The sequence below is a fragment of the Lissotriton vulgaris genome, chromosome 4_1, assembly GCF_964263255.1.
Source record: "Lissotriton vulgaris chromosome 4_1, aLisVul1.2, whole genome shotgun sequence".
Classification (NCBI taxonomy): domain Eukaryota; kingdom Metazoa; phylum Chordata; class Amphibia; order Caudata; family Salamandridae; genus Lissotriton; species Lissotriton vulgaris.
The window spans coordinates 1296604550-1296632194 of NC_141691.1; the positions used below are offsets into that span (position 1 = coordinate 1296604550).

General features: G+C 46.3%; 1 protein-coding gene across 1 annotated transcript in view; it reads left to right on the forward strand.

Annotated features, from left to right (window-relative positions):
* Window positions 1-27645, forward strand: part of RMP24 (ribonuclease MRP subunit p24) — a 263095-nt gene that overhangs the window by 75665 nt on the left and 159785 nt on the right. Inside the window, exon 3 of the mRNA XM_086965529.1 lies at window positions 15224-15429. Within this exon, the coding sequence (XP_086821655.1) occupies window positions 15224-15429 (206 nt within the window). The remainder of the gene's footprint in view (window positions 1-15223; window positions 15430-27645) is intronic.

Consider the following 27645-nt stretch of genomic DNA (forward strand, 5'->3'; position numbering starts at 1 on the left):
CGTGCTGTTGAGCGGTTGCTATCTTTTCGTCCCGCTCCGATACCTCATGCATTGTTCGTTGAGGACATTGAAAAACAACCAGACGAGTCTGGCCAATATCCTATGCGCGAAGTTCCGCCGGTTTGGATACCAGCTGATCCTACTGCTAACCCTGCGACAGTGGCGCATTTCCAGAGAGTGTGGATACATCTCCTATGGAAACGATCGGAAGTGCTACAGGTGAAGCAATCTTTGCCTGATCCACGCAAAAATCCTACAGGGTATTATAAGGAATTATCGCAGCTCGTAGATGCTACGGTAATGAATCTTGCCGATATCGATATGTTGTTCGGCAATGTCGTACCGCAACCGGTATGGGCTAAGATTCGGCAGGAAAATCATCCGAATGAATTAGGCGGTGATTGGGCTGCCATTGTAGCGGCAGATGCCGGACAAGTGGCTGCTACTAAACCCGACCAGTTGATTACTGCTCTTCCTCAACGAATAATAACATTAATGAAAACGCTTATGCCAGCTATGAGGGTAAACTGGGACAAATTGTCAGCTTGTAAGCAGAAGAAAGATGAGAGTGTTTCCGACTTCTTTACGAGGTTCGAGGAGGCATTCATCGACCATAGTGGGCAGGATATGAGCACTGAGGGTGGTCAAAGGTTGTTTGTGGATAAATTTGTTTCGAATTTATTGCCCGATTTGAGCAATAAGTTAAAAAATTCGGAAAGTGCATGGGCCGTTTCTACCTCAGCTCAGATATTGGCTACGGCACAATATTATGAGAACAGAGAGAAAGAAGAGAACGACCGTGCTGACAAAAAGACGAAAGAGCTGAAAACTAAAGTGCTGCTTCAGCAAGCATATCCTCCACGTTCGAATCAGAATAATTCACAACAGAATAGATCGCAGCCGCAATCGAACCGATCTCAAAATCGTAATGACTCCTCTTCCCAAAGATCTTCGTTAGGGTACAATCAATGTGCTTATTGTAGACAAGAGGGTCACATTAAATTCAATTGTCCTGTTTTAAATGAACGTAATAGTGGTAACTCGTCTAGAGGAGGTCGTGGTGGTTCGCAGCAGGCATCACGTGGTAGAGGTCGTGGTGCTCAGAACGATCGCTCAGATAACTCATCTAATTCTAATAATTGTTTCGATCAACGTGGATCATCGCAAGGACGATCTGCGCAGTACAATGTAGACGATTATTACGTCGATCAGGGAACTGACGACTGTAATTACTAGGACAGCCATAGACAAGGAGAGGGAGTGGTATCAGTTCCGGTTGATCAGAGAGGGCCTTACGTCGCAGTTGCTACATCGGGCGTCGTTGAGCCTTTTCTGTTGGACACTGGTGCAGCGAAAAGTTATATCATGCATTCGAAACTCCCTGGCGCACCTTTGTCTGGCTTAACAAATGTTTCCGTTGGATTCTCTGGCGCCCCTGTTAGCAATCCAGTTTCACGCCCTTTGCCCCTTAAAATTGGGCCACGTGAGCTAGAAGCTCCGTTGATTTTGACTACGGGTTGTGCTGAAAATCTTTTGGGCCTGGATTTGCTTAAACGTTTGTATGCGACTTTGTATTGTTCTCCTGCGGGTGTAAAGCTTACGTTAGGAGAGAGGGTTGTCTCTCCCATGTATTTGTCTCTCGATAAGCTCCCACCGGAATTGAGTTCTCTTCCTGCGTCTTTGTGGGCAACGGGCCCAAATGATGTGGGCCTACTTGATATCTCACCATATGTTGTTCAGTTGAAATCGAATGTGCGATTGCCACGTATTCCCCAATATCGTATCTCCCTTGATGGTGAACGAGCACTGTTAGCGATCATCTATGATTTGATCGAGAAAGATGTTATTGAAGAGACTCGGGGAAACGTGTGCAACAGCCCTGTGCTGCCCATTCTTAAACGTACTGATCCTTCAAAACCGCCTGTTTATCGCTTTGTTATCGATTTACGGGAGGTGAATAAAATTGTGGTTCCGCAATTTCCTGTTGTGCCTGACATCACGGCGCTACTGACTCTGATTCCAGCTTCTGCATCATGGTTTTCGGTGATTGACTTGAAAAATGCGTTTTTCAGCATCCCGATTGCCGAGGAGAGCAGAGACCTTTTCGGTTTCTCTCTTGGTGGACGCAGCTTCCGGTTCAAACGCGCTCCTCAGGGCTACTGTGAAAGTCCATCTATTTACAGCCAAGCCTTGAAGGGTCAACTAGATGCGTTTAGGTTGCCGGTCGGTGCGGCTTTGATCCAATACGTCGACGACTTATTGGTGGCTGCTGATACTCAGGACATTTGCAGAATTGCTACGGTGTCGTTGCTGCAACATCTCTGTGAGTTGAATCATAAGGTGTCCCCTTCTAAACTCCAATATTGTTGTCAAGAAGTAACCTATCTAGGTCACTTATTGTCAAAGGAGGGAAGGAGATTGACCCCAGAGAGAATTGCAGCGATTGCGCGAATGGCTGTGGCAACAACCCAAAGAGATGTGCGTGCCTTTCTAGGTATCACGTCGTACTGCAGGCAATGGATTCCTAATTTTTCATTGCTAGCGAAACCATTGGTGGCTCTTACGTGCAAGGATGTTTCAACTTCTTTACCATGGACGGAAGAATGTCAGAAAAGTTTTTCTGAATTGCGTGATTCATTGTGTTCGGCTCCTGTGTTAGGTACTCCTGACTACAGTAAGCCGTTTACGTTATATGTTCACGAGAGGGAAGGTTGTGCTTTGAGTGTCTTAACGCAACCTTTTGGTGGTAAGCAACGTCCATGTGCATATTTTTCCTCGACTTTGGACCCGGTAGCTAGAGCATTGCCGAGTTGTTTACGAGCAACAGCGGCAGCCGCGGTCTCCATCCGACAATCAGCAGGATTGGTCATGGATAATATGCTTACGGTGATGGTTCCGCATGCAGTCGATACTCTTTTGAATCGAACGAAAACTCAGCACTTGACGAGTGCGAGGTTGTCTGGGTACGAGTTGACGCTGTTGGCAAGCCACATTCAGATAAAACGTTGTAATGTTCTGAACCCGGCAACTTTGTTACCAATTAGCACAGAGTCAGATAAAGTAGCAGAACATGATTGCTACTTGAGGACCGAAGAGGAAACAAAAGGTCGAGTGGACCTTAAAAACACCCCATTGGAAGATCCGGATGGTACTTTGTATGTGGATGGGTCATGTTTTAAGTTGCCGAATGGCGATGTGACTACTGCTTATGCTGTTGTAACGTTGAATACTGTTGTTGAGACTGCGAGGTTGAATCAGAATTCTGCCCAAGCTGCAGAATTGATTGCTCTTACTAGAGCGTGTGTGTTAGCGAAAGGGAAACGTGTGAATGTGTTTACCGACAGCCAATACGCGTTTGGCGTCGCTCACAGTTTTGGACGATTGTGGAGAGAGAGAGGTTTCTTGACGTCGCATGGTACGAAGATTCAGCATGGCCAGCTTGTGAATGACCTTTTGGATGCATTGACTTTGCCTACGCAAGTTGCGATTGTTAAATGTAGCGCGCATCGTAAGGTGACGGATGACGTTGGTCGTGGTAATGCGTTTGCGGATGAGACTGCTAAGGAGACTGCCCGGAACCTTAGCACTCGGATGTATGTGACGAGTTCGGTTAGGTGGCCTACAGAATCAAGCATGTGTGAAGATACTATCGAAAGTGTGAAAGAAATTCAGAATGAGGCCACCGAGACTGAAAAGATGAAGTGGAAAGAAAGTACGGGGAAGTTGGATGCGAATGGTTGTTGGATTGATTTGTCTGATCAGAAAAGATGGATGTTACCGGATGCGTATGTGCTGGCCGTTGTGACAATGGCACATGGGTTAGCACATATTAGCGCGAAAGGTATTTGTAAATTACTGTCTCCTGTGTGGAAGAATGATGGTATCACGAAATGTGCTGAACGTCTGGTGAAAAATTGCATGGTGTGCATGATGTACAATCCTGGCAAAGGAACCCCAACTCTTCCTGGCAGTTTTGCTCCCCCTTCATTCCCCTTTGAGGTGATTCAATTGGACTTCATCCATATGGAGCGATGCAATAACCTGAAATACGTTTTAGTTGTGGTTTGCGCATTCTCCCGATGGATCGAGGCCTATCCTCTCAAAGACAATACTGCTTTGTCTACTGCGAAAATCCTACTGAAGGAATATTTTCCTCGGTATGGAATGCCTAGAGTCGTGTGGTCAGATAACGGAAGTGAGTTTGTGGGTAGTGTGATGAAGAGTGTGTGTAAGGGCCTTGGAATTAATCAGAAATTCCACAGCGCCAATCATCCCCAGTCAGCTGGATTGGTTGAAGGGTACAACGGCACCCTTAAACTAAAGTTAGCGAAGATTCAGGCTACGACTGGTCTTTCGTGGCCTGACGCTTTACCTTTGGCATTACTGTCAACTAGGGCGACTGTACACTCCCGAGTAGGGCTCAGTCCCTATGAAATAGTGTTCGGCCGTCCTGCGAATGTGTGGGGGGTTCCTAGGCCAGGAATGTTCTCTGATCTTGAGTACCCAATGTTGATCGATTATCTACATGACTTGACTGCTAAACTGAGGTTAATTCACCAACAGGTTTACGACGCATTGCCGACGCAGACGGAGGGTCCAGGCCACCAGCTCCAGCCCGGAGACTGGGTGGTGACGAGAAATTTTTCACGCAAGAATAACCTGGACCCGAGGTTTACTGGACCCTATCAAGTGCTCCTGGCCACGAGGACTGCCGTTCGTCTCGAGGGACGTAAGAATTGGGTGCATGCCACCCACACCAAAAGAGTCCCCATTCCTTTGCCGGCAGACCCGTGGGTAAGGAGAGGCATTGCGTCATCTGAAACAGAAACATTGCCGGCGTTTGTGCCTTTTAGCGACGCACAGCCTGTTGGAGAATCCTCAGCGCAGCAGAAAGACACTGTTGAACAATTAGCATCAAAAGACTCAAGACCAGAACACTCAACTGATCAGCAGGACGCTGTCTCTTCGACGGATCCTTTGTTTGACGAGCAGACACGTCCTGGGAAAACCCGATACTTTTTGCGATCTCGCACTAAGGACAAATAAAAGATCCTGCTTTGCTGTATTGACAACTGCATTATCCCGTTTTCCGTGATCAGTTTTGAACATTCATATTACTGTGATTATTTTGTATATATATATATATTGAGCTTCATTCCTTGTACTTTTTGCTTCCACAGCTGAGAGACTTTGTTTTTGCATATATACATACTGTGCATTGAAGGCCGTAGGGCCGCGCGCGTACTTCCTTCTGGATAGTAGGTCTTGACGCTAGGTTAAAGGCCGTCGGTTCCTGGGAACTCCTAGGGATTGACTATTGCTACACAGAACGAAGTGCGTCAAGAAACGTTGCGGACGGTCGTAGGGAATGGCATTCTCGAAGCTGAATGATTTGGAGGGAGCTCAGGTTCACAGATTCAAGCTGCAGCAACTCAGTCGTACCAAATGTTTTATATTCCAACTGTTTGTATTGTTCTTGACTGCTTCTGCATTATTGGCGGGTGGGGTGTATTATACGATGTCTTACTTCTTACCTTCTGCTACACCTACTCCTACTCCTGACCCTAAACTTACCTCCACTGTTTCTCCCCATTCCTTTCACATGTTACCGGAACACGAACAGGCTAGACGTGTAGAATTCCGCAACAATTCCTTTATTCAGCTCCTTCATCAGCATCAGTTAGTGGTTAACACTACTAATTGTTGGGTGTGTGGGTTGATGCCACATACTACGGATAAGGGAATTCCATATCTGGTGTTACCGTATAGTTCCCAAGGGTCAGCTCGAGCATTTCAAACAATGTTTCGAAGCGCACTGGGTTTCCACCCCATTCGAGAACCACGTTCCCCCTACTCTGGTCCTACCTCGTATCAAAAACCTTTGTCGATAGCAATAGAGGATTTAGATAGTGATATCTATGATCCCTCGCTTATTCCCGAAGAAGAGATACAGGCCTATAGGGTCCTAAGTAGAGGTGAATATAGTGCGTTCACTAGCGAAAACATCTTAAAAGCTCGCCTCCGATATGGGTCGTACCCCACACTGGTAATTTTTGTCTCATGGGTCGTGGCCGAAGATCGCAAGCCCGACTTGGAGCAAGTGCTTGCACTGAAAATTACATACTGCCGATGGTCTCGTCCCCTGTGTTCCTTGTTGCCAAGGGTACATACTTTATCTGCTATGATCGTGCATATGCATGGTTGCCCGCTGACTTCATGGGCTCATGTTTCATTGCAAATTTGTTGCCTCCGACGTTCACTGTAGATGCCGATTATCATAAGACTAGAGTTGTGCGAGGCGTAATTAGCGAAGAGGATACTGCCGGTCAAGAGGCAGGAGACTTTTTCAAGGGTTTCCTCCCGTTTTGGGGACCTATGGTTAATAGTAGGAACCTGAGACAGTTGACTCGGGTGGTAGAATCGACAGCTAATATTACTGCCAGTGCCCTTGGTAATATCACCGCAGAACTTCAGGCGGATAGACTTATGACGTTACAAAACCGAATGGTTTTAGATGTCATCTTAGCAGATCGAGGTGGGGTATGTAAGGTGATCCATTCGAGCTGCTGCATTTTCATTCCAGATAACGCCCCTACTGTCTATCAAGCCATCTCGAGGTTGCATAAGATCTCCGAATCCATACACGTGGATGTAGGGGATTGGACGCTACTTGGATGGTTTTGGGGCCTGATGTCGACTTGGGGTTGGAAGATTCTGATGATCATCGGAGTCGTTGTGGTGTTCCTGTTCACGTGTTGCCTTTGTGTGCAGTGTGGTCCTGCCTTATGTGGCCTCTGTGCTACAACGTGTATGAGACAACCACCTGTTACCAAGGGGACTCGGTTGGACAGAGCTATGCTACAGCAACATCTCGATGGTCTGATGAATATCGAATATGATTCCGACTAGTGCTTGCCTACATGAGGGCAAAAGGAGCGTCTGAGGTTCCGTGACAATTGTAAGTGGTGTTTTTGACTCGTACGAATATGGTCGAGTCTGGTATCTATGAACCGCAAATGACGAGTTTAGTAAGTGTGCGCAGTTTCGCTGTGCTAACTTAAACCGTTCGTTTGTTATGTGGGTTTGTCATCTGTACCCACGGGTTCCATCTTAGATACGGCATCCATTTTGTCTCTTGCCCTCAAGTAGCCAGCGAACGGACGTTGTCCGCTTCGCGACCCTGGGACTCCCAAGATATTTGCGGAAGACACATGTTCTTTGTAAGTGTCTTTATGACGAGGGGGATGCTACTGTAAAGCAGATGGTGCCGCTCGAGGCTCATCTTGCCGCACGGACTTATTGTCTCAGCCGTGCATCTCATTAGGCACGTCCCTTTGATGCCTGTATCTCGTGTTTCCCGATACCTCCCCTTTTACACCCTTTCCGATCTCCCCACTGTCTCCGTCTTCCTTCGCACCTGTCTTTGTTCCTATTTCGATCTATTTTACTGCTGATTGGAATTCGCTAATGGTGGGAAGATGGGTTTTTACAGTTGGGAACCGCCAAATGTTTCCGCACTTATGTTCCGGACCTCATGTGTTTCAAAGTGACCAAAAGCGACCCCTCTGGGGGATAATGATGGGAACCGGGTTGTAAACTTTTGTGTTCAATGTAACTCTATGGGTAAAAACTGTATAAAAGGAGCGATCCACAGAACCAATTTGAAGCAGTCTCCCCAAGTTGCACGTGGTGTACTTGTCGTGACTTCTGTGTTCCCTGCAGCAAATAAACCTTGAATCTTTGACGCCGAAGGAAGTGTCCCGTGTCTCTGTGATTCGTACGCCGGAGCAGGTTACCCACGAAGGTTTCAGGTGTTGTGCCCTGGCACCGCTGGGTCTTAAAGAACCCAGTCCTTCAGCTGCTTAGCGCACACTGGCTTTCACGAACATGGCGACACTTAAAGTAGTGACCCTTAATGTTAAGGGATTAAACAATCCAGTTAAAAGAAGGGCAATTTTGTCTCTGTTGGAGGGAACACAAGCGGACATCTGTCTCCTGCAGGAAACCCACTTGTTAGCACAAGACTGTCATAGGCTGCGCTCTCGCAAATTTCCCACGCAGCTCTTCTCCTCCACTACTTCTAAAAAGGCGGGGGTAGCCATATTGATATCGAGTTACTTCAGGGGGGAGGTGCTGTACAAACTCGCAGAACAGAAGGGGAGGCTGTTGCCGTACCGACTCAAGCTGGGGGGCATGACGTTTTCCATTGGCTCCTTGTATAGCCCGAACGAACACCAGGAACGTTTTCTAGACTCGGCAGTGGTGGACGTGACGGCCTCCCCGGACAGACACATCATTTTAGGGGGGGACCTGAACATGGTTTTTGATTCCACACTTGATAGATCCGCACAGAGAAACCCGCAAACTGGGGAACTTTCACAGGCAGGGAAGGCTCGGCTCGCTGATCTGGACCTGCATGACCTTTGGCGCACGCTGCACCCCACGGATAGGAACTATTCTTATTATTCGCACGCGCACCGGACATATGCGAGGCTAGACCACTTGCTGGTCAGCGGACCAATGTGTGCCTCTGCTACGACGGCGGACATAGGGGTCCTCTCATTATCAGACCACGCGCCGGTTGCGGGTACATTTGTGTTGCCGCCGGTCTCCCCCTCCCGTGGGGTCTGGCGTCTTAGGGACACCCTGTTACACAAGAAATCTGTAGTGAAACACATTGAGGAGTTGATCCGGGAGTATCAAACACATAACAACAATTTGGACACATCGCTGGCGACACAGTGGGCGGCGCTGAAAGCGGTCCTGAGGGGGGAGTTTATTTCTATCTCCTCGGCAGAGAATAGGGAGAGACGGCGCAAGAGGGAGGAGCTGACTTCCAAAGTTAGAGAACTGGAGCATGTACATCGCCGTACAGGAGCCCTAGGATATGGAAACAGCTGAAGGCAGCTAGGAAACTCTTATCAGCGCAGAGATATGGACAGGGCAGAATACGCGGCGCTGCGCCTGAAACATGCGTTTTACACGGGGAGGACAGATGCGGCAAACTTCTGGCGAATAGGCTTCGTGTGGCGCATCAGCGGAACTCGGTCAAGGAACTGTTGGACTCTGATGGGGTGGCTGTCTCTGAGGATGCAGCGGAGGTGTTCTGTAGGTTCTATGAAGACCTCTACACAGGGGAGCCCCCTTTGCCGCAAGATACAGCGGACTACCTGGAGTCAGTGGCCGTCCCGGCCCTGACCCCGGCACAAGCGGAGCACCTGGAACTTAATATTCACGTGGATGAGGTGATCGCCGCCATCTCCAGGCTCAAGCATGGGAAGGCCCCGGGCCCGGACGGTTATACGTCCCTGTTTTATAAGACCTTTTGCCCGGTTGTGGCACCTATCCTTGCACGCCTTCTCAACTCTTTCTCTGCACCGGGGGCTATCCCGCCGGACCTACTGAGAGCAACGGTATCGGTCATTCCGAAACCAGGGAAGGACCGGACCCTCTGTGGCTCGTACAGGCCAATCTCGCTCCTGAATGTTGACCTAAAGCTCTACACTGGGATTTTGGCGTCCAGACTAGCTCTACATCTGCCAGGCCTGGTAGAGGCTGATCAGGCTGGTTTTGTCCCAGGACGACAAACAGTTGATAATACCAAGAGGGTGGTGCACGTCTTGGAGAAGGCCTCACGGATCCCAGGAGAAAGAATGCTGCTAGCGGTGGATGCGGAGAAAGCATTTGACCGCGTTCATTGGCCCTATCTTGAACAGGTGCTAAGGAAGATGGGTGTCGGAGAGAAGTTCTGCTCGATGATTTTTAATTGCTACAAATCCCCATCGGCTGCAGTTAGAGTTAATGGCTGTAGCTCCCGCAGCTTCGAGATAGAAAGGGGCACTAGACAAGGGTGCCCGCTTTCCCCACTTCTCTTTGCCCTATACATGGAGCCGTTTGCCCAGAGGATTCGCCAAAACCCGGATGCGATAGGGGTAAAGATGGGACAATATGTCCACACGGTTAGTCTCTATGCGGACGATGTCCTATTGACCCTGGATGACCCGATGAGGGCCCTCCCTGCATGCATTAAGGAGCTGGATGACTTTTCGAAAGTGGCGGGCTTTAAGATGAACATGGGCAAGTCAGCGGCCCTAGATGTGTCCCTGGCAGCGGATACGAGAAGAGACCTGCAGAGGCTTTTTCCTATGCAGTGGTCATCGTCCTTAGTACCTTACCTGGGGATTCTGTTAGCACCGACGTTACCAGCAATGGTGACGGCCAATTACGCAGCCCTGGGCAAGAAAATCACGGAGGAGTTGGGCCGCTGGGGTAAAGGGATGTTGTCCTGGCTTGGCAGAATAGCTGCGGTCAAGATGACGGTCTTGCCCCAGATTTTGTATCTCTTTCGGGCCTTGCCGCTCCAGCCGCCTACGGGATGGATTAGACAGACGCAAGCAGATATTGCACGTTTCATCTGGCAGGGCCGCAAGCCGAGAATGAAGAAGGTTCTCTCCACACTGGCCCCGGAGGCGGGAGGTCTTGGCATCCCAGATCTCCGGAAATACTTTCAGGCAGCGCAGTTGCGCTACCTGGTGGAATGGAGCAAATGGGAATCCGACAAGAATTGGCTCTTTCAAGACCAAGCGGTAGCTGGGCGTCCCTTACAGGAGATACCATTCTTGCGACTGATCCACCGCCCCCCCAATCTGTACGCTTCCTTTGTCACGCGAGTCCCCATGAGAGTGTGGGATGCTGTTAATGAAGTTCACGATCTCACCACGTTCCCCTCGCCATTCACGCCGATAGCAGAGAACCCTGATTTCACACCAGGTCTAGAACCGGGCGCATTTACGCACTGGAGAGCAGCGGGCTGCCGTGCGCTCTTCCATATGTATGACACGGAGGGGGTGGTCCCCTTTCAGCACCTTAGGCAGGAATACCAACTGGCCAAAACAGGGTGGATGAGGTACATGCAGGTTAGACATTGGGCGCTTCAGCCGCAGGTACGCGACACAGCAGATCGCCAGTTGAAGCCGTATGAGAGGTGCTTGGTGACTCGCACCTCTGACGCTAAGCTGATCTCGGACCTATATAAGTTCCTGCAACCTCCCCCATTTCACTTTTATAATCCTGGTAGGGAGCGCTGGAATCGAGAGCTGGGGAGGACGCGCAGCCGTAAGGAATGGGATCAGATTGCATACCGCGCGAGACACTCGGCATACCACACGGGGCTCACCGAAACACTCACAAAGGTGTCTACATATTGATATTATACCCCAGAGAGATTGCATGAAATGAATAGGAACATTGGGAAGGCGTGTTGGAGGGACTGTGGGTAGACAGGGACTCTCACACATGTGCTTTGGGATTGCCCGTTGTTGAAGGACTACTGGACGGAGGTTATTGATGAGGTGGACGCTCACTTTGAGGTAGAATTGCCACGCTTCCCGGTGTACGTTTTGTTGGGCCTCCCGAATCAGCTAATGTACCCGCTGAAGTCCCGCAGGGGTCGGCAAATAGCGATAGCGCTGGGTTCGGCGGTCCAAAATATACTGATACACTGGCGCACCACCACAGTCCCCTCCATCATGGGTTAGCTCCACAGATTCTGGCATGTCCTGGGCATGGAAAAACTATCGCTTATGGTGGCGGGAGACGTGGACCAATTTGATGAGTTGTGGCGACCCTTTCATGCGCTATTGACCACAGAATTTAGAGAACTTACCTGTCCGAGATACCTTAGACTCCTGAGACTAACACCTCCCACAGACCCGATTGCTTAAACAAACAACGAATGGGGGCTCATGAGGGGGGGGTGGGGTGGGGGGGCAGGGTGTATAGATAACCCAAGCACTGGACGGGGGAAAGTTGGGTGGGGAGTTTGGGGAGGAGTTGAGGGTGTTGGGGGGAGGGGTTCAGGGAGGGAGGGAGGTTCAATTTATTGCTTTCCCTTTCTTTTAACTTTCAGCTTTACCGACAGTGGCGGACACGCCAAGCCTTCCTCCAACGGAACTTCCTATGCTACTGCCACTGTCTATCACCAGGCTTTGACCACTTATGCCTTGTATTCTTTTGTAATCCACATACCCCTCCCCTCCTTGTTCCTTTTTTCCTATGTTATGCCTTAATAAAAATGTTTTAAACCTAAAAGACGGCCAAATGTTCCTCCTGGGTTTTTCTCACTTATTTCCTGCCAGACTAGGGACTCTAGTGTGCCCGGGTTGGATTGTCTTAGTTTGTGGCAAAGATTAAGAAATACCCCAATACTGGAAGCATCATAGTTCAATAACCCCATCTCTAATCTAATCTGTGGAGGGGAAGCAGAGTATGGCAACTGAAGAACCTTTTTATAAATTTTGATCGTATGCTGATTTAGAACTGTTCAGTTTGCCCTTGAATATCCCTATGCCATACAACAGGGTAGGGCCAATTTTCGCATTCAGGACTTCCAGAAGGGGTGACAAAGTGGGACCTGACAGATTTTTCGAAAGCTTAGTCCATGACACCGCGATCATTGTTGCTTTGACCGCTATCTCATCACGCTACTTTGTGAGGTTACCCCTGGAGTCTAAATGGACCCCCAGATATTTATACGACTTGCCTGTGGCGAGGCTATTGTTATTAAATGACCATCCGCCGCTGGCATATCGGTTCTTCCCAAACGGAACTACCTGGGTTTTCTTCGTGTTGACTTCTAATTGGTTCTTAATCGTATATTGCAGCAATGTGTCAAGAAGCCTTTGCAACCTCACCCTTGTGAGGCTGAACAGCACCAGATCGTCGGCATATAGGAGATTACTTAATGCTGTATCTCTTACCTTTGGCGGGTGGCTGTTAACATCATCCAAGGTGCTAGATAAGTCGGCCATGAACAGGTTGAAAAGGAGAGGGGCCAGCACGCATCCCTGCTTAACGCCTTTCGTTGTTGAAATTTTTCACTAGATAGATGCGTGCCGGGCCCTAACTTTATTCGAACCCAGGTATGTGAGTGCAGTTGAATGATTGCATTCAATACTTTGTCTGGGATTCCCCACTTATTCAGCTTTTCCCAAAGCGCCTCCCTAGGGACCCTATCGAAGGCGGCTTTGAAGTCGACAAAGCAACAGAACACAAACCTAGATGTAGAGAGGGCTTTGTCGACAATGGATGACACCGCTAATAAATTGGGCATGGTCCCTGAGTTGGCAGTGAACCCAGTTTGGTTCATTAGCACCCGGTTATGATCTTTTGCCCAATGCCTTAGGTCCTCCAAAAGGAGCCCTGCGTAGTGTTTTGCCTCAATATCCAAAAGGGCTATGAGTCTGTAATTATTGGGGACAGCACGCGAACCAGATTTATAAATAGGGTGAATTATTGCACCCCGCCATGAGTCTGGGATTGTTGCAGTTCTCAATGCATAGTTAAAAAGATTTGTTAACAATCCAGACCAAAAGATTATGTCCGATTTTAAAAAGGTTTTGTGGGATGCCGTTGGGCCCGGGTGCTCCGTCTTGTCTAGCCTTTGTCACTGCGATGATGACCCTGTCTTCGGGCACCTGGTAAGCCTCGTCAGACAGGTGTGTTGGCTCAGTGGGGGTACACCCTTTGGTGCTGAGACCGGTGCCCGTTTCTCCTTGCGATCCATGTCCTGCAGAATCTAGATGGGCTTGTGACTTGAAGTGGTCCGTAAGGTAATTAACCCATTCTGCTTCTTGAATATTTGCAGTTCCAAAGCTTGAAAAACTCTAGTTTGAATGATTGATTAGGGCCCAGAATTTCCTTGAGTTTTTGCTCTTATTCTCCCACACAAGATTACACTAGAATTGATTTTCATGGGTCTGCTTGTCCTTGGTATAGCCATCCTAAAAGATTTTGGGTCCTGTGATATGTGTTTAAGATCGCACTGTTCCCAGGGTGTTTAACGAGTAGCCGTAGCGCGTTGTTTTTTTCTTTTTTAAGCGGTTTTGTTTTTAAAGATGCTACAAACTTACGAGACTGAGTTCTGCTATGAACCTGCGTTTTAGCTGGAAAACTGCTGGTCAGATGGGAGCAGAGCATTGTCCATGTAGCGATCGGTGAGGCATCTAGATTGTTACCGCCTTTTATGAAATCCATGCACACTTGTAAAATTCTAGGGCCGGTATCGTCGCTCCACTTCAGTCGCTTTAGATTTTCGGTGTATATTCCCTGACAGGTTGGGGGTGCTGGTTTATGAGTCCCTGGCCTTGTGTTGAGAGAGATAACCTGGGGCCTGTGGTCGCTTTCGGGTCAGCGTTGCAGATGGTATAGTCCAGATGGGAATATTTGCTGCCATTTGACCAAGACCAATTTGGCGGAGTGTCGCCTGCGGACCTGCCATTCATTACTAGGAAGCCCGCACTGTAGAGTCTCGACACGCAGAGTTCTCCCAGTTGGCTGTGGGCTTGATTAAGTGGTCTGGTTTGTGTTACGGCCTCTGTGATGTTGGCTGCAATAGATATTGCATCCTACACCATGGAACTTGTAGTTGAGGCCATAGTCTGTTAAGCGTTCTACCTACTTGACCTTTTACCTTAGGGCTTGGCTGATAACCTCATATTTTTGAGTAAAGCAGCTGCACCTGATACGATGAATGTTGGCTCACATGTGAATTATCAGTATCTAGTATGAACAGTCACACTGCCTAATGTGAGCTAGAATTTGAGAGTTTGCTCAAGTTACCATGGATTGCTTTGGAGTCCAAACATCTGTCTCCGACCAAGTACCTGTTATGTTGGACAGTAGAGAAACTAGGCAGTATCACTTTTAATATTGCTAGGTGGTCATGTGTGATGCTTTCAGTCTTTCATTTATCATTAAAATGATGGACTTACAAAGCCATACAATGTAATGTGGGCTAAAAGGCTAATATTAGCGGATAGCGCCATCCTTGGCGTGGGTTCACTTGGTACCCATATTGATCTACCAAAATGTTGTGTTAATTATAAAGTGTAATTGTTATACATCTTATAGCCTTTGAGGTATTCAAATTTGTGTTCAGCAAACTTTTTATATTAACATAACTTGTCAATTAAATTTTTTTTTAGATTGTGATTTTCACGATTAGGTTGTATTTTTGTATCGAGCTGAACTGTTGTCATGTCATCTTTTATTTTGATATTTATCAAGAACTTCACTCGCTGTCCATGAGAAGTGCTCTGTTTCCGATTATTTTCTTTGATAAAATGACACTTTTAATGATGAAACAGTATAATGAACCTTTTTCAAACTAATCTTGTTTACTGAAATGTGTAAAGTATTTTTATTCTGGACCCTCCTCTTGCAGAACTGAAAGGTAAAGCCACAGATGAAGGGATTTGCCCGTATTGCTTCGAGAGCCTTGTTCCTGGTAACCATACCGTGCGCCTCAAACCTAAGATGAAAATCACCACTCACATTCAGAAGTTACTTAAACAGGAAGCAAAGAGCTGCAGACTCAATCTGAAGCAAGTCAAACTTTTGAGAAAATACAAACTCTCAAGAAGCATGCTGGTGAGTTATGATTTTAGTTTTAAAATGAACAGTTACAAAGAGTTCGGGCAGCAACAATACCACAATACCACAATACCCTAACAAGTAGATACAGTTAGCACCTTTTATCAATTTACATCAAGAAAAGGTGAGGCAGGAGTATTCTCTATTGACATTATAGATCAATTTCAAAGGGTTCTCATATACCTCATCACTGCCCTAATGTTTGTCTACTCCTTTGTCCAGCTTCCCAAAAATTCTTATTAGGTTGTGCAGTTCCATTGTGCCACATTTAATGAAGATTGTTTTAAAGAAAAACATTGTAATAGCGTTACTTGTTACCTTCTGTTATTTCTGAAGCAGACCAACACATTTTGGACCAATTAAGGATTTGTTCGTACTCCGAGCATGACAAAACTAAATTATGCAAGTATTTTTTCATTTCGTTCTTTAGGGGTTATTGTTTATAAATGCACAATTTAATACAATCTATTGGCGGAAGACACACGTCTCTCGTCATGACAGATTTTTCTGGAGAGCTGGCGTAAGGTACATTTTTATAAAAAAAAAATATTTGTTCCCATTTCTGACTTCCTTGGGCAAGCAGGTTAGTGTGGAAGGCTTCCACATATTTCCTTGATGCTCTCTGTTATCGAAATACCAAGTATTTCTAGGTTTTCAGTGGGGTTGGGGCACAAACAGATGCTAAAGTTGCGTGAGGCAGGCAGCCACTTGCAAACATATTGTATTTTACGCATCTGTATGCACTAAACCATCTATTAGAGGGTGGCAGACTTCACTTGCCAGACTGGCAGGTAGAAAGTACAGAAAAACATAAGTTGACAGTTCCCTTCACCATGACTTTTATGTTTTGGTCTGCCCGACATGCAAATGTGCATGAAATGTATTTTTCTATAGCTCTTCATACCTCATTTGTTGTTATTGTGAAAAGCTGTAGTTAACTGGTATTTCTGCATTTTTCAGCCTAAAAGTGCTGTACTTATCGACCTTGTAAGGAGAAAAGGCTTACCTGGGTAAGGCAGAATTGAGTTCAAGACCTGCAGGTCACTCTAGACGTTAGCAGCAAGCTTTGCTCTTGGAGTAAAATTTCCTGCAAATAACTTTAAGCCTAGATATTATGCAGTTCTGTGAGATCAGTTGTTTTGTTCTCTAGAGAGAGAGTGGTTCAGATTGTCCTCCCTGTCTCCGATTTTGACCAGATAATGTGAGCTCTCCTCATTTGTGTAGCACTCCCAACATTTTTATAGCAAGAACCACCTCCCTTTCAGCCACTTCCATCTTTCCTGAGTAACATTCAGGTTCCCAGATCTGTGGTCTACAGTATCTAAAAGTATACAATTGATGCTGGGCTATTGCTCCCTCCTTTGTCTAGGGTTCAACCCAAGGGCATCTAAGTGGTCTAACTCTCTGATGTCTTTGTCAGCAGAGTACATTATGCAGCCTGGATGCTCCGATATAAATTACCAAAAAATGCACCTGAATGAGTATTTCAAACAATTTCTTCTGGTACATGTTTTTATAATTTGTCTTTGTGGCTTTAGGATCAGTTCTCCGAGGCACAGGGGACTCTGACTAACTGAGCAAACATTGTAACTAGTATTGCCTCTTATGCCTGGAACCACATGAAAAGTAATACAGGAGGCATTAACGAATACTGAGACTTCTGTCTCAGTTTGATTCCAAGGTGTTAACAATGGCGAAAAGACAAAGCTTACTTTCAGCAGGGCGTAAAGTAGAATGTGATACAGGTAGCACCAGAAAGGCCTTCAATAAATATAATGTCCAGGCACTGCTGTGACTGATAAATCATACAAGAGTGCAGTAAAAATGTCTTTCATTAGGGACACAGCGGGTTAATAGCAACAGTTTCTCTTACCTGTTAAATTTCAAACCCTACTGTATTGGTATTTAAATAGCGTAATTACTACCACCTGTTCACCAAGGCACTCCCTCCTAATGGATGATCTTCCTATAGTTACAAGCTTAGGGGTAATGGCAGTGTGTCAGGAAAGCAATCTACTTAGTTGGAGAGTAAGAGGTTTACTGTCTTCGGTTGACACACACCAGCTCTTTGTCAGTTGAGTGAGTTTGGGTCCCTTGTCAGAGATCTCCTAGCAGTAGGTATCATACACTGAGGTCTTAAAAAGCAGTACAAAGTCTTGGTATCTTTGACACTCCATGGCCACGATGTTCCTCAATCTAGCACACCAGCAGCCAAGCGTTGCTTCTTTGAGCTAGCAGGTAGGTTCCTAACACTCACAGCGGCCAACTACTTTATTGCCTCTAGTTCATAGAGATACAAGATTTAGCTTCAGTCTTTCAAGTCTGATCCCATCTGGTGAAGGGTAAAGGCTTGACAGGAGGACAGCCAAGCTTGCTGTCACAAATGCAGTCTTTTCCTGGCTGATTTGGTGTGGTTTCCACTGGAATTCAAGGTAACCACATTTGTCTGGCATGCAGGGTCAGATTATATTCTCTGTAGGTGGCCCAACCACCCCCTCAGAATTGGTGCAGCACTTTATTCTCTTGAAAAAAAAGAGTCCATAATGCTATGACTGTTCTGTTCCTATGGTGATGTGAACCATATTGTAATAGGGGTATTGTAGATTCAGATTGATACAGTCCTTCAATAACATGCTACTTGTGGCCTGGAGAGAGAGATGGCTGAGCAGTGCAGGAACATGCAGGGGAAGAAGATAAAAAGTCACATTGATATCTGCACTGCCTATCATGGCAAGCCATCGTCTAGAGATACACTTGAAATGTGACACTCCAAGCCTGGGATACGTACTACAAAACAAACAGACCTACCTACCACACCTACCTCTACTGCACACACACACACACACACACACACACACACACACACACACGCACACACCTCACACTCTGAATGTTTTGAGGGGATTCAAGGTATAACAAACTACACTGATTTACAAAGGAGGGCCAGTAGGCAGTCTCATCACCCTGCGGTACAGGCAAAAAGACTGCATCCCATGAGGATATAATCCACTTGTACCAACTACTATTCTGACATCTGTTAGTAGCTAATGGCCACACTAACCATCCCCTTTGATTGGTGATTAAAGAATTGTATGAGCCATTATGAAGCACTATGTCCAATGTTTCCTCTGTGTAATTTGTGAATTTTTGCCAGCTCACAATAGTGCAAATGTGGGAATGTTTGATGTATTAAAATCGTATATCTTAGCCAAGCCAATACAGGATGTTTGCTGCACAGTTTTGTTCAGGAAAATCATTTGCGGTGGTATAAGGCATGCTCTAAATAAAGCCTTGATTCCCTGAACCTGTCAGTCTTTACTTCCCCGAATGGTTTTGTCTTTCCAAACATCAAACCCTTGTACTTATTGCTGGGAAATAAAGGATGCAGAATATATCAGCTTAGTGCAAGTGAGCATAGTTTTTTGAACCTGTGAGGGTGTTAATTTGTAAAAATAAGACTCTCGGTCAGCTGTATTATGATCTAAAAAATATGCAACCTTCTGTGCAAATAATTTTGAGCTACCCTTCGGTGGTGTAGGGCAGTGTTCCCATTGTGTGTAATTAAATAGTGCACATGGAGTACTTATTTTATGCAGGAAAGGGTGACCTTAATGGTGAAAACAGAACACTTCATCATAATTAGCTGTTTCCTCATACATCTTGTTATCATTAAAAATAATTGAATGCTGTATATCATCTAGTATTTTCATGAACTATATCAATGTTTGAGTCATCAAAGACAGAACTAGGGGTAATGAAATCACTCAGAGAAATGTTAAATACATATGGAACTTGTATCAATTCAGTGGGACCACATATATCATAGGATACCTTCAAACATTTCTATCAGGAACTGGAACAGCAGAAATTTTCGCCTTGGAAAGGTCTCTATGCACTTTGTGTGATGAAGATTAGGGTTTGAAAACCAAGTTTACTAGTTCAACACCAGAGCATTCTGGGAGATGGTCTTTTTTCTTGATTCTGAATGGACACTGTCACAAACCAATCCAAAGGTAAAGTAATGAAATTGTAATTCAAATGTTAATTCAAATGTATACCCAAAGAGGGATAAGGTATGTCTTTTTCGGCCAAATGTATCATTCACGCAATCTACCTCTGGCGGCAGTGGTGGTGGGCCAGATGAATCCAAAGAGAAGTTGTTGAAATTGATGAAGTAGCGTAGGCTGTTAGATTTATTTTTGACAGCTCTGTATTTTTGGAGAACTGGGAGTAGACTTGTGGTAATTGCGGTAGACACCTTCTTTGTCTTTTTTTATTGAAATTCGTTTCTGTGCATGGTTTGCAAGGAGTTTGTTGATGTAACAGAAAGAAGTGATACTTCAGCGTTAGCTGTCCTCTGAAGGGGAGAAGAACCTTCATCATTGAAAGCTTCCATCAGGACTTCCTGCAGGGTAGTGAGAAGAGTTATGTAACTACCTAGTAGCCCTCTTGGCCTACTGTGTAGAACCAGCCACATAGTATGGTTTAATGAGATCTATTGACACAAACCTCTTGTTTTTTAAACAAGCAAGGCATGGTAGAAGTACAGCTGTCATACCTTCAACATCCAGGACAGGTGCAGGCACCCTGTAAGATGGCCTGAATTATTTCTTGTACATTATTTTCTCCTGGACTTGTTCACCAATCTTGTGGATCCAACCAGGAGTTGCTGGTGCATCCTTCACTTCTCCAGTGACATTCTGATTCTTCTGGACGTTGCTCTGAGCTTCTCGAAAGTTGTTCAGTTCCTGTAAGGCATCCAAACTTTCATTGATGTCAAATGGTGTTTCAGTCGTCACTGTACTAGAATTGTCAAGGTCAGGTACCCACATCCTAACCCCAAACAGGATCTCCTAGGGAGACCGACCCTGAGGGATTTTCTAGGCAGATTGTTTAGTGCTCTCTGGACCCCTTACAGGTGATGAACCCAATTGCAATCTGAAATTAATACCCTTGCTGTTAAAGACAGTTTTAAGCCCCTGTTCTTCCTCATTGCTACCTCATTTCCCTCGGAATGATGGGGGAAGGATACCTCCCAGTCACACCCAATTTTCCCATGGTGTCTCTGTAAGCCTTTGAAGCAAATGCCGGACCCTGGTCCGAATGGAATGTGGCTATTGTGTATGTCCCGCTAAAGAGTTGCAAATATTTTAAAGCAGTTGATGTATCAGCTAATCGCTGTGGCCAAACCCATAGAAATCGAGAGCAGGAATACACTGCAACCAAGATGTATTTTTCACCCTCCATCTGATTGTAAGAGGCTGCAGTGGTCCAGATAAACTCAAGCCAGAAACCTGTCTGAGATCAATCGAGGTCTCTATGGTGGGCGTGCCATGGTGGAAACCTTCATCTGCTGGCAGATGTCACATTTGAGGACAAAGTTCTTGGTCTAATAGTAGAGACCTGGCCACCAATAGTGTTGCTGTAAAAATGAAACTGTGGCTGCCACCCCTGCGTGTGCAGATGCTAGGCCCTCATGTGCTGCTAGGATCAATCCTAAATTGTGATCTGAATTTAGATTCACTCGATCCCCCAATCCGGTAATCTGAGCAGGCTGAATGTTTGCTCACTTAGCTGGTAGGTATATGTCATGTATCCCAAGGGCGGGTGCCGTTCCCCGAAATAAGAGCTTGGACACTATGTAGTGTTATGGTTTTTTTCAAACAGATTTTATTGGCATTCATCATTCAGCAAAATACAGGTACATCTTCATTCAGCCAGGAAATATCTACAAATCCCAACATAGGATCCGTCCCAGTGAGTTTGTACGTCCCCCCTCCCAGTCTCTGCTTATCCTAAGACTGTCTACTACGTTATGCAGTGCTTGCTATACTGGATTCTCAGCAATGTTAACAACCTAACAGTACCCCCCTACTACTCCCCCCTCCCCCCTCCCCTGCTGCTGCCGCCGACCTCCCTGCCACGTTAACTCTTGCTGCGTACATGGTCTGGGTCCCATTCATACTCGCTGCATCCTTGTGTCTTGTTCCAAGAGCTCGCCATGTGGGTGGATGTTAGGGTACCATGGCCCAGTTATGTCTCCCCCTCAGCTATTTCTTGATGCAGCTCCCCAGGGCTAGCCAGTTGCGATCCCGCCCGTGGCGTGCTAGGTGTCGACTCCTGGTCCTCATTCTGCAGATCATCTACCAACACCCCCCAGGCCTGTGCCCGCTCCAATCGTCCTATACCTCTTTTTGCGTTCCGAAGCAAGATTCTATGTTCACAGCTTGCCCACTTCACTAGTTCCCTTTTCCAATTGCTGACCCCTGGACCTGCCGGGGCCTTCCACTTGCTGGTGAGTTCACGTTTCACCAGAATGTATGCCAGGTCTTGGAACCTGGCTGTGACCTTGGTTTTAGCGGAGTGGGGAAATAGGTTGAGCAGTACATGACATGGGGTGCATGGGATCTCCTTCTCTGTGACCCGTGCTGTCTCTCGAACCACCTCCTGCCAATATCCCTTTATCCTCTGGCAACTCCACAACATGTGAAGATAGCTACCCCCTACCTCATGGCATCGGGGGCAACTCGCATCCTCCCGACCAAAATATCGGTTAACCCTGTCAGGGGTAATATACGCTCTATGCAGAGTATAAAAACTAAATAATTGGAATCGTGCATAGCGGGAGACCCTGGTGGCTCGGAGCAGTGTGGACACTATGTAGTGTTGATCTTGTCTGTTTATTTTATTCCCTTAGTCTATTGGAGAAATACAAAGAAGGTCCGGTTTGCAGGAGCTGCTCCTCTACTTCACCAGTTCAAGGAAGATCGAGATGGGCGGGGATTCCCGGTCGGAAGTCCGTGGTCATCCAGGTTTTCCAATATTCAAGAACTCTAAGTAGAGGGAGGGGGAGTAAGGGATCACCGAGCGCCACCAGCACGTGGAAACCAAAAGACGAATGATTAGCGGTGTCCACCCCTCAGTTACCCATTCCTTCCCTGTGATTTCGTGAGCCCCTGTAGACGATAACATACCTGCTCCAGCCACCCTCCTCCTGGAGCGGGGCGTAGCGCTGTGCTGTTGGCCTCCAGGCGTGTCTCCTCTGTCAGGGACCTTCATTGGAAATTCAGGTTCACCAGGCGCTGGGCGGTCTTGAGAAGGCTTCTTCAGCGTCTTCCTCTCTTCCTTGTTCGTTCCAGTTGGATCCTCGGCACTCGTGCCTACACTACCGGCCGCTTCCTTCTTCTTCCTGGCGTCTTCCTCTGATAGGAAGGTCTAGGCCAACGTCACACCTCCAGACTGACTCTTCCTCTCGTCCTCGCCAAGAAAAATTAAAGGGACCGTCCTCATCCCGGACCTGGAGCAGCAGGACATCAGCGTCCTTGAGTCCTGTTCCCTGGGACCCTCCCGACAGTATATTTAGCAGGTAAGCCTTTTGGCAGGTAGGTGCCATCACGCACCGTGTTGATAGCCACCATGAGGTCTTGATCTATCCTCATACTTGAACGAGTAATTGCAGTGACTGCAGCAGTCTGCACTGCTGCTTTTCAGGCTTTGTCAGCCATGAAATTCCATACAACATATTTTCCTACACGCTGATGACTCAGTGTGTGTATTACATGAGTCTGTGGCAAAGATTCCTTGAGTTTTGCACCTGTCCCCAAAGTGTTTTGTGCTTTATAGTGTACCCTTTGGAATCTCTAAATCCATTCTGGCTACATTAGTGTAAGTACTCATTGTAAGACTGGACATAATAATACGAATCCCACACCATAAGTGTGGGGTATCCGAGATCCGTATTCGTCAGTGCCAGAATTAGAGCCCTGAGTTCTGCCAGCTGCACTGTGCAATCACCTAGTGACTGCGTATAAGTCTTTTGAGGGTAGAATTCACCATCCGCTATCCTACCCATAACAGCGGCGTATGCTGCGGAGTATTGGTGTTTTGTCCCTACGCAGGCTGTGGAGAACCGTCAGTATAGATAATATAATCTTACTGATCAAGGGGCATGACTTCATTAGACAGAGGATATTCAATTTCGTATTGCAGGTATGCTTTTGTTTGTAGTGTAGAGTCAAATCTGTAGTCTACATCTGTAGTCTACATCTGTTGCGGTGAGTCTGTATCCATCGCAGATGTGAAGCTTTAGTGTTAGGAATTCTGGCCATTGTGACAGCCTCTAGGGCTGGAACCTGAGTCACAAAAAATTAATTTACCCTGAGCCAATGATCTTTCTCTCACTACAGCAGTCTGTACCGCCGCCAGAATCTTTTCTGTTGGCGCAAAATGCATCTTAGCATTGGTGTATAAATGCGATTTATATGCAATTGGTACAGTGTCACCTTCGTGGAACATAACATGGGTATACCCTGATTTAAAACAACAATGGGAGAGGTAGGGAGAATCAAGGACACGCTCTCAGTCCCCGGTTAGATGCAAATAAACAAAAAAAGAGAGGTCGAATCAGTCTCAGAACTGCCACAAGAAATGGAGCGAGATGAGGATCACACACTCACTTTGGGTGAATAGGAAGGCCCTCACACACCGACCTAGTCAGTGTCATGCTTCATCACTGGGCCCCACCAAAGAGGCAGAGTGCCCCTTTGGTGTGCTGCGACGCCAGAAAGACTGCGGAGCTGGTTGTGTGAAGAGGGACGTGTTGTGAGGGTGAAAATAAAATTAAGTGTCTAAAGGGTATCAGTAAAAAGTTTAATGGGTGATCCCTAGGACACGAATACAGAGTATTATGTGTCTGAATTTATGTGCCAACGTTAAGGATTGGTTAAATTCAGAGGAAATACATTAGATCAGTCAACATGTTTCTGCCATAAGGGTGGTATAAATTTACCAAGGCATTCATCAGGACTAAACCCCGGCGGTATGGACTCTCTAATCGTCCACCCTGACCTGGGGGCGTGACAGTGAAAATTATAAAAAAGGTGAAAAAAGTGCTTTTGAAAAATGGAAGAGCTGGTTGCTCATTCCAAAATGCTCCAAAATCAGGAGTATCACAGCACTTTAAAAACTGGCGCTACTTGCACCATGGGTCTCGGGAGGGGGGTTGGAGCGTGCCTGGCACATCGCTCTCAACGCTCTCAGCCCGCTCGTAAACCTGTGGTCAGCCTCAAAACCGGATACCCTGATTCATCAGCAAATAAATGGATCACCAGGTTTGTTGTGTTTTTAGGTGTGTTTGTGTGTTGAAGCTAGCATGTCAGCTTGTACTGAACGTATGAGTTGAGTGTTCAGTTGTCCAATGTGTTCTTGAAAAGTCTCGACATATCAAGTCGTAGAATGGTTTTACCTGCTCTGTGTAATCTGGAATGTAAGTTCTGCCAAAATTCAGGAAACCCAATAAAGATGGAAGTTTCTTTAAGGTGTATGGTGGTTATAGAAGCGCACGCTTCTTGAGGAAATGTGGTGCCAGGATTTTGCCTTCGCTTGACAGCTCATATCCTAAAATAAGACATTGAGATCGGCTATTTTTGATTTTTTTTTTTTAAATTACATTTGAAACTGATGTGAACAAATCCCAATATTATCCAAGCCACTCTTGCCAAGTGTGTTGAAAGGTCGTCATCCATCAGATAGATGTAATCAGCATGGGACAATGCCTGGTCATGGTATTCTTGTAAAAGTTCAGTCACCTTGGCTAAAAACAACCATGGGCTGTTTTTATATTCTTGAGACATGAAAAACTGCTTTTGAGAACATAGCACGCTAAATTGGGTCAAATACCTGCTTTCAGGTGCTGTGTTTGGGAAGAAAAATCAATTTAAGATGTCTAGGGTTGTTTTAAATTTTCTTTCGCACCATGTTGTAGTGTTGTGCTATGCTTGTTGTGTACAGTGAATATACGTGTAGCTGTGTTCAGGTGTCTGTAATCTAATACTACACGATATGAATGGTCCGGTTTCATTCATTATTTGAAACAAAGGATTATCCAAAGAGTAGGTTAAACTTTCTATTACACCTTGGTATTGAAGTTGTGTGAGGATCTCTATAACTTGTTTTTTAGCCTCATGTTTATTGGGGTATTGTCTTTGAGATTGTGAGTCGACCTCACTGGTACAACGGGATAAGGGGAACTGTCATCCCACCCCATATGGTTGTGGTATAACGCAAGAGCTAGCGCTAAAACCCACGCCTTGGTTTATGACTGTTTAACCGCATCTGGGATGAGGTCGGAAAAAGCAGGCAAAATTCCCTAAAGAAAACATGTGTATCTCTGTAGGTGCCCCTCCAATTGGAGTTGCATTTCATATAATACATGCGTGACACTTACTCTCAGTGTTTCCACCTGGACATAGTCACTCAATGCTACTGCAACAAGACAATTCATCAGGTTCTGGCACGCTTTAGTGACTTCTGCCATGCTGTCCAGCATGGTCAGAGCCCACTCCCCTCTCAGAAGCAGTATCCTTAATTTCAAAGCATGCTTCTTTTATGCCAGCCACATTCTTCTTTTTGAATTGAGATTTGGACTGTTTAAGTTTTTCTTCCTTTTTAGGTCTCGCGTAGCGTTGCAGCACAACGCGCAGCTCGCTCTCCAAGACCTCTTGTGGTGAAGGAGATTTCAGAAGGGGACTTGAAGCCCTGCCCCTCCTTTCCATTGGCTGGCGTCACCGTTTATGCTAAACAGTGGCCTGCCATTGGAAATGAACTGTTTGCGTTGCCTCCCTTTCACCTTTTGGTCGGGACTGGATCGCCTGCTTCACGGCTGTCGTGAAGCAATTTCTTATCTCAAGGAGGCATGTTGTATAAACAAGCTGTGAGATCCAGTTCGGATGGGCTGTCTCAAAAGGAGACAGGGCCTGCATATTTATTTTTGCATCGCGCTTTCATTTAAAGTGAAATGGTGTTGCTAAAATAAACAGCAGGAATGGCGAGCGCTTGTTTTAAAAAGGAAGTGTATCACGTATACAGAAATGTACCTCCCTCTCTGATTCACTTTGTGTTTAACCACCGCAACAGGCTCATTGTGAACACATTTTGCACAGGTCTTCGAATCCCCAAAACCAAAAGCCTTTAGCTCAGAGGCCACTCTATGAACGCACACTCCAACAACCACACTCTACATTTGAACTCACAGATTGATCGCAGTCCCTAACAGGGGTGTGTACCATCGAGAGGATCTGATTGACGTCACTTAGAGAGCTAGTGGGAAGCCCTAGTTTTCAATTATGTTATTTAGATCATCAAGAGGAAACTTCAGCATTAATGACCGCCACCAACGTAGTATGCTGCGTTCACAGCCTCTGCCTAAACTCCCCTTCCTCTGTTCAGCTGATCCCTTGTTGAGCTGCGGAGAGGTACAGGAGTTTTACATGGCATAACCCTTCCTCTTACTGTCTCCAGGAATAATGGTCCCCCCCCCCCCCCCCACTACCCAGCTGGCCATGTTCCAGCAGCCCCATCCGAACAAATATATATATTTAAATAAAGCTTGAGGCAACCCCCCACACACACATGCCTCACCAACCTCAGCGCCGCTGCATTCCGATGTTTACAAAATGACATACCTAGAATATTTTCTCTCTTCCCCATCTACTTCTAGTCTTCCCTCCGCCATACACACATACCTGAAGCTGGGTTCTTTGCTCCTGATTCGATAGTGGGGTGCGGCCCCTTGCTGACTGCTCTGAGACAGCTGATGTCATTGCGAGTTACAATTCACGGTCCGCCTCGGACTGAGTGCCAGGCAGCGGGTGAGGGGTGTGAAAGAGCACCCACGATTTCTCTCGCCTCTTGCTTTTCTCTCTGACTGACCCTGAAGCAGTGAATAACAGGCTTTGAATCCTGTGTTCCGACAAAAGTGTTCCAGTGGAAGCCGCCATGCACCGCAAACAAAGCAACCTCTTACTCGACCACCTGCGCATTCTTTGGGGCCTCACAACGGATGCAAATTCCTATGCAAGACACCACAATGCAAAAAGACAATCTCTAAACTCATTTGCCTGAACACAAATTCTAGAGCTCCGGTTATGGAATTTGCTCAATTGGGAAAGCATTCGTGAAGAATAACTTATTTGACAAAGTTGTCAGCTTTTTTGGGGGGGAGAAATATAAAAATAAGGTTCGGAGATACATCTAACTTGTTGAATTCACATAACCCCACTATCAGTTGATTGTGCTTCAATTGTGCTGCACCTTTTCCATCGGGTGGAAAGATCTGAAGCAGATGTGAGGATTAAGCAGAACAAAAACCCAGCCCAGTTTTAATCCTTCTGTTTTTGGACTCGCAGCACCAGTGTTTCAGAGGTCCACAATCTA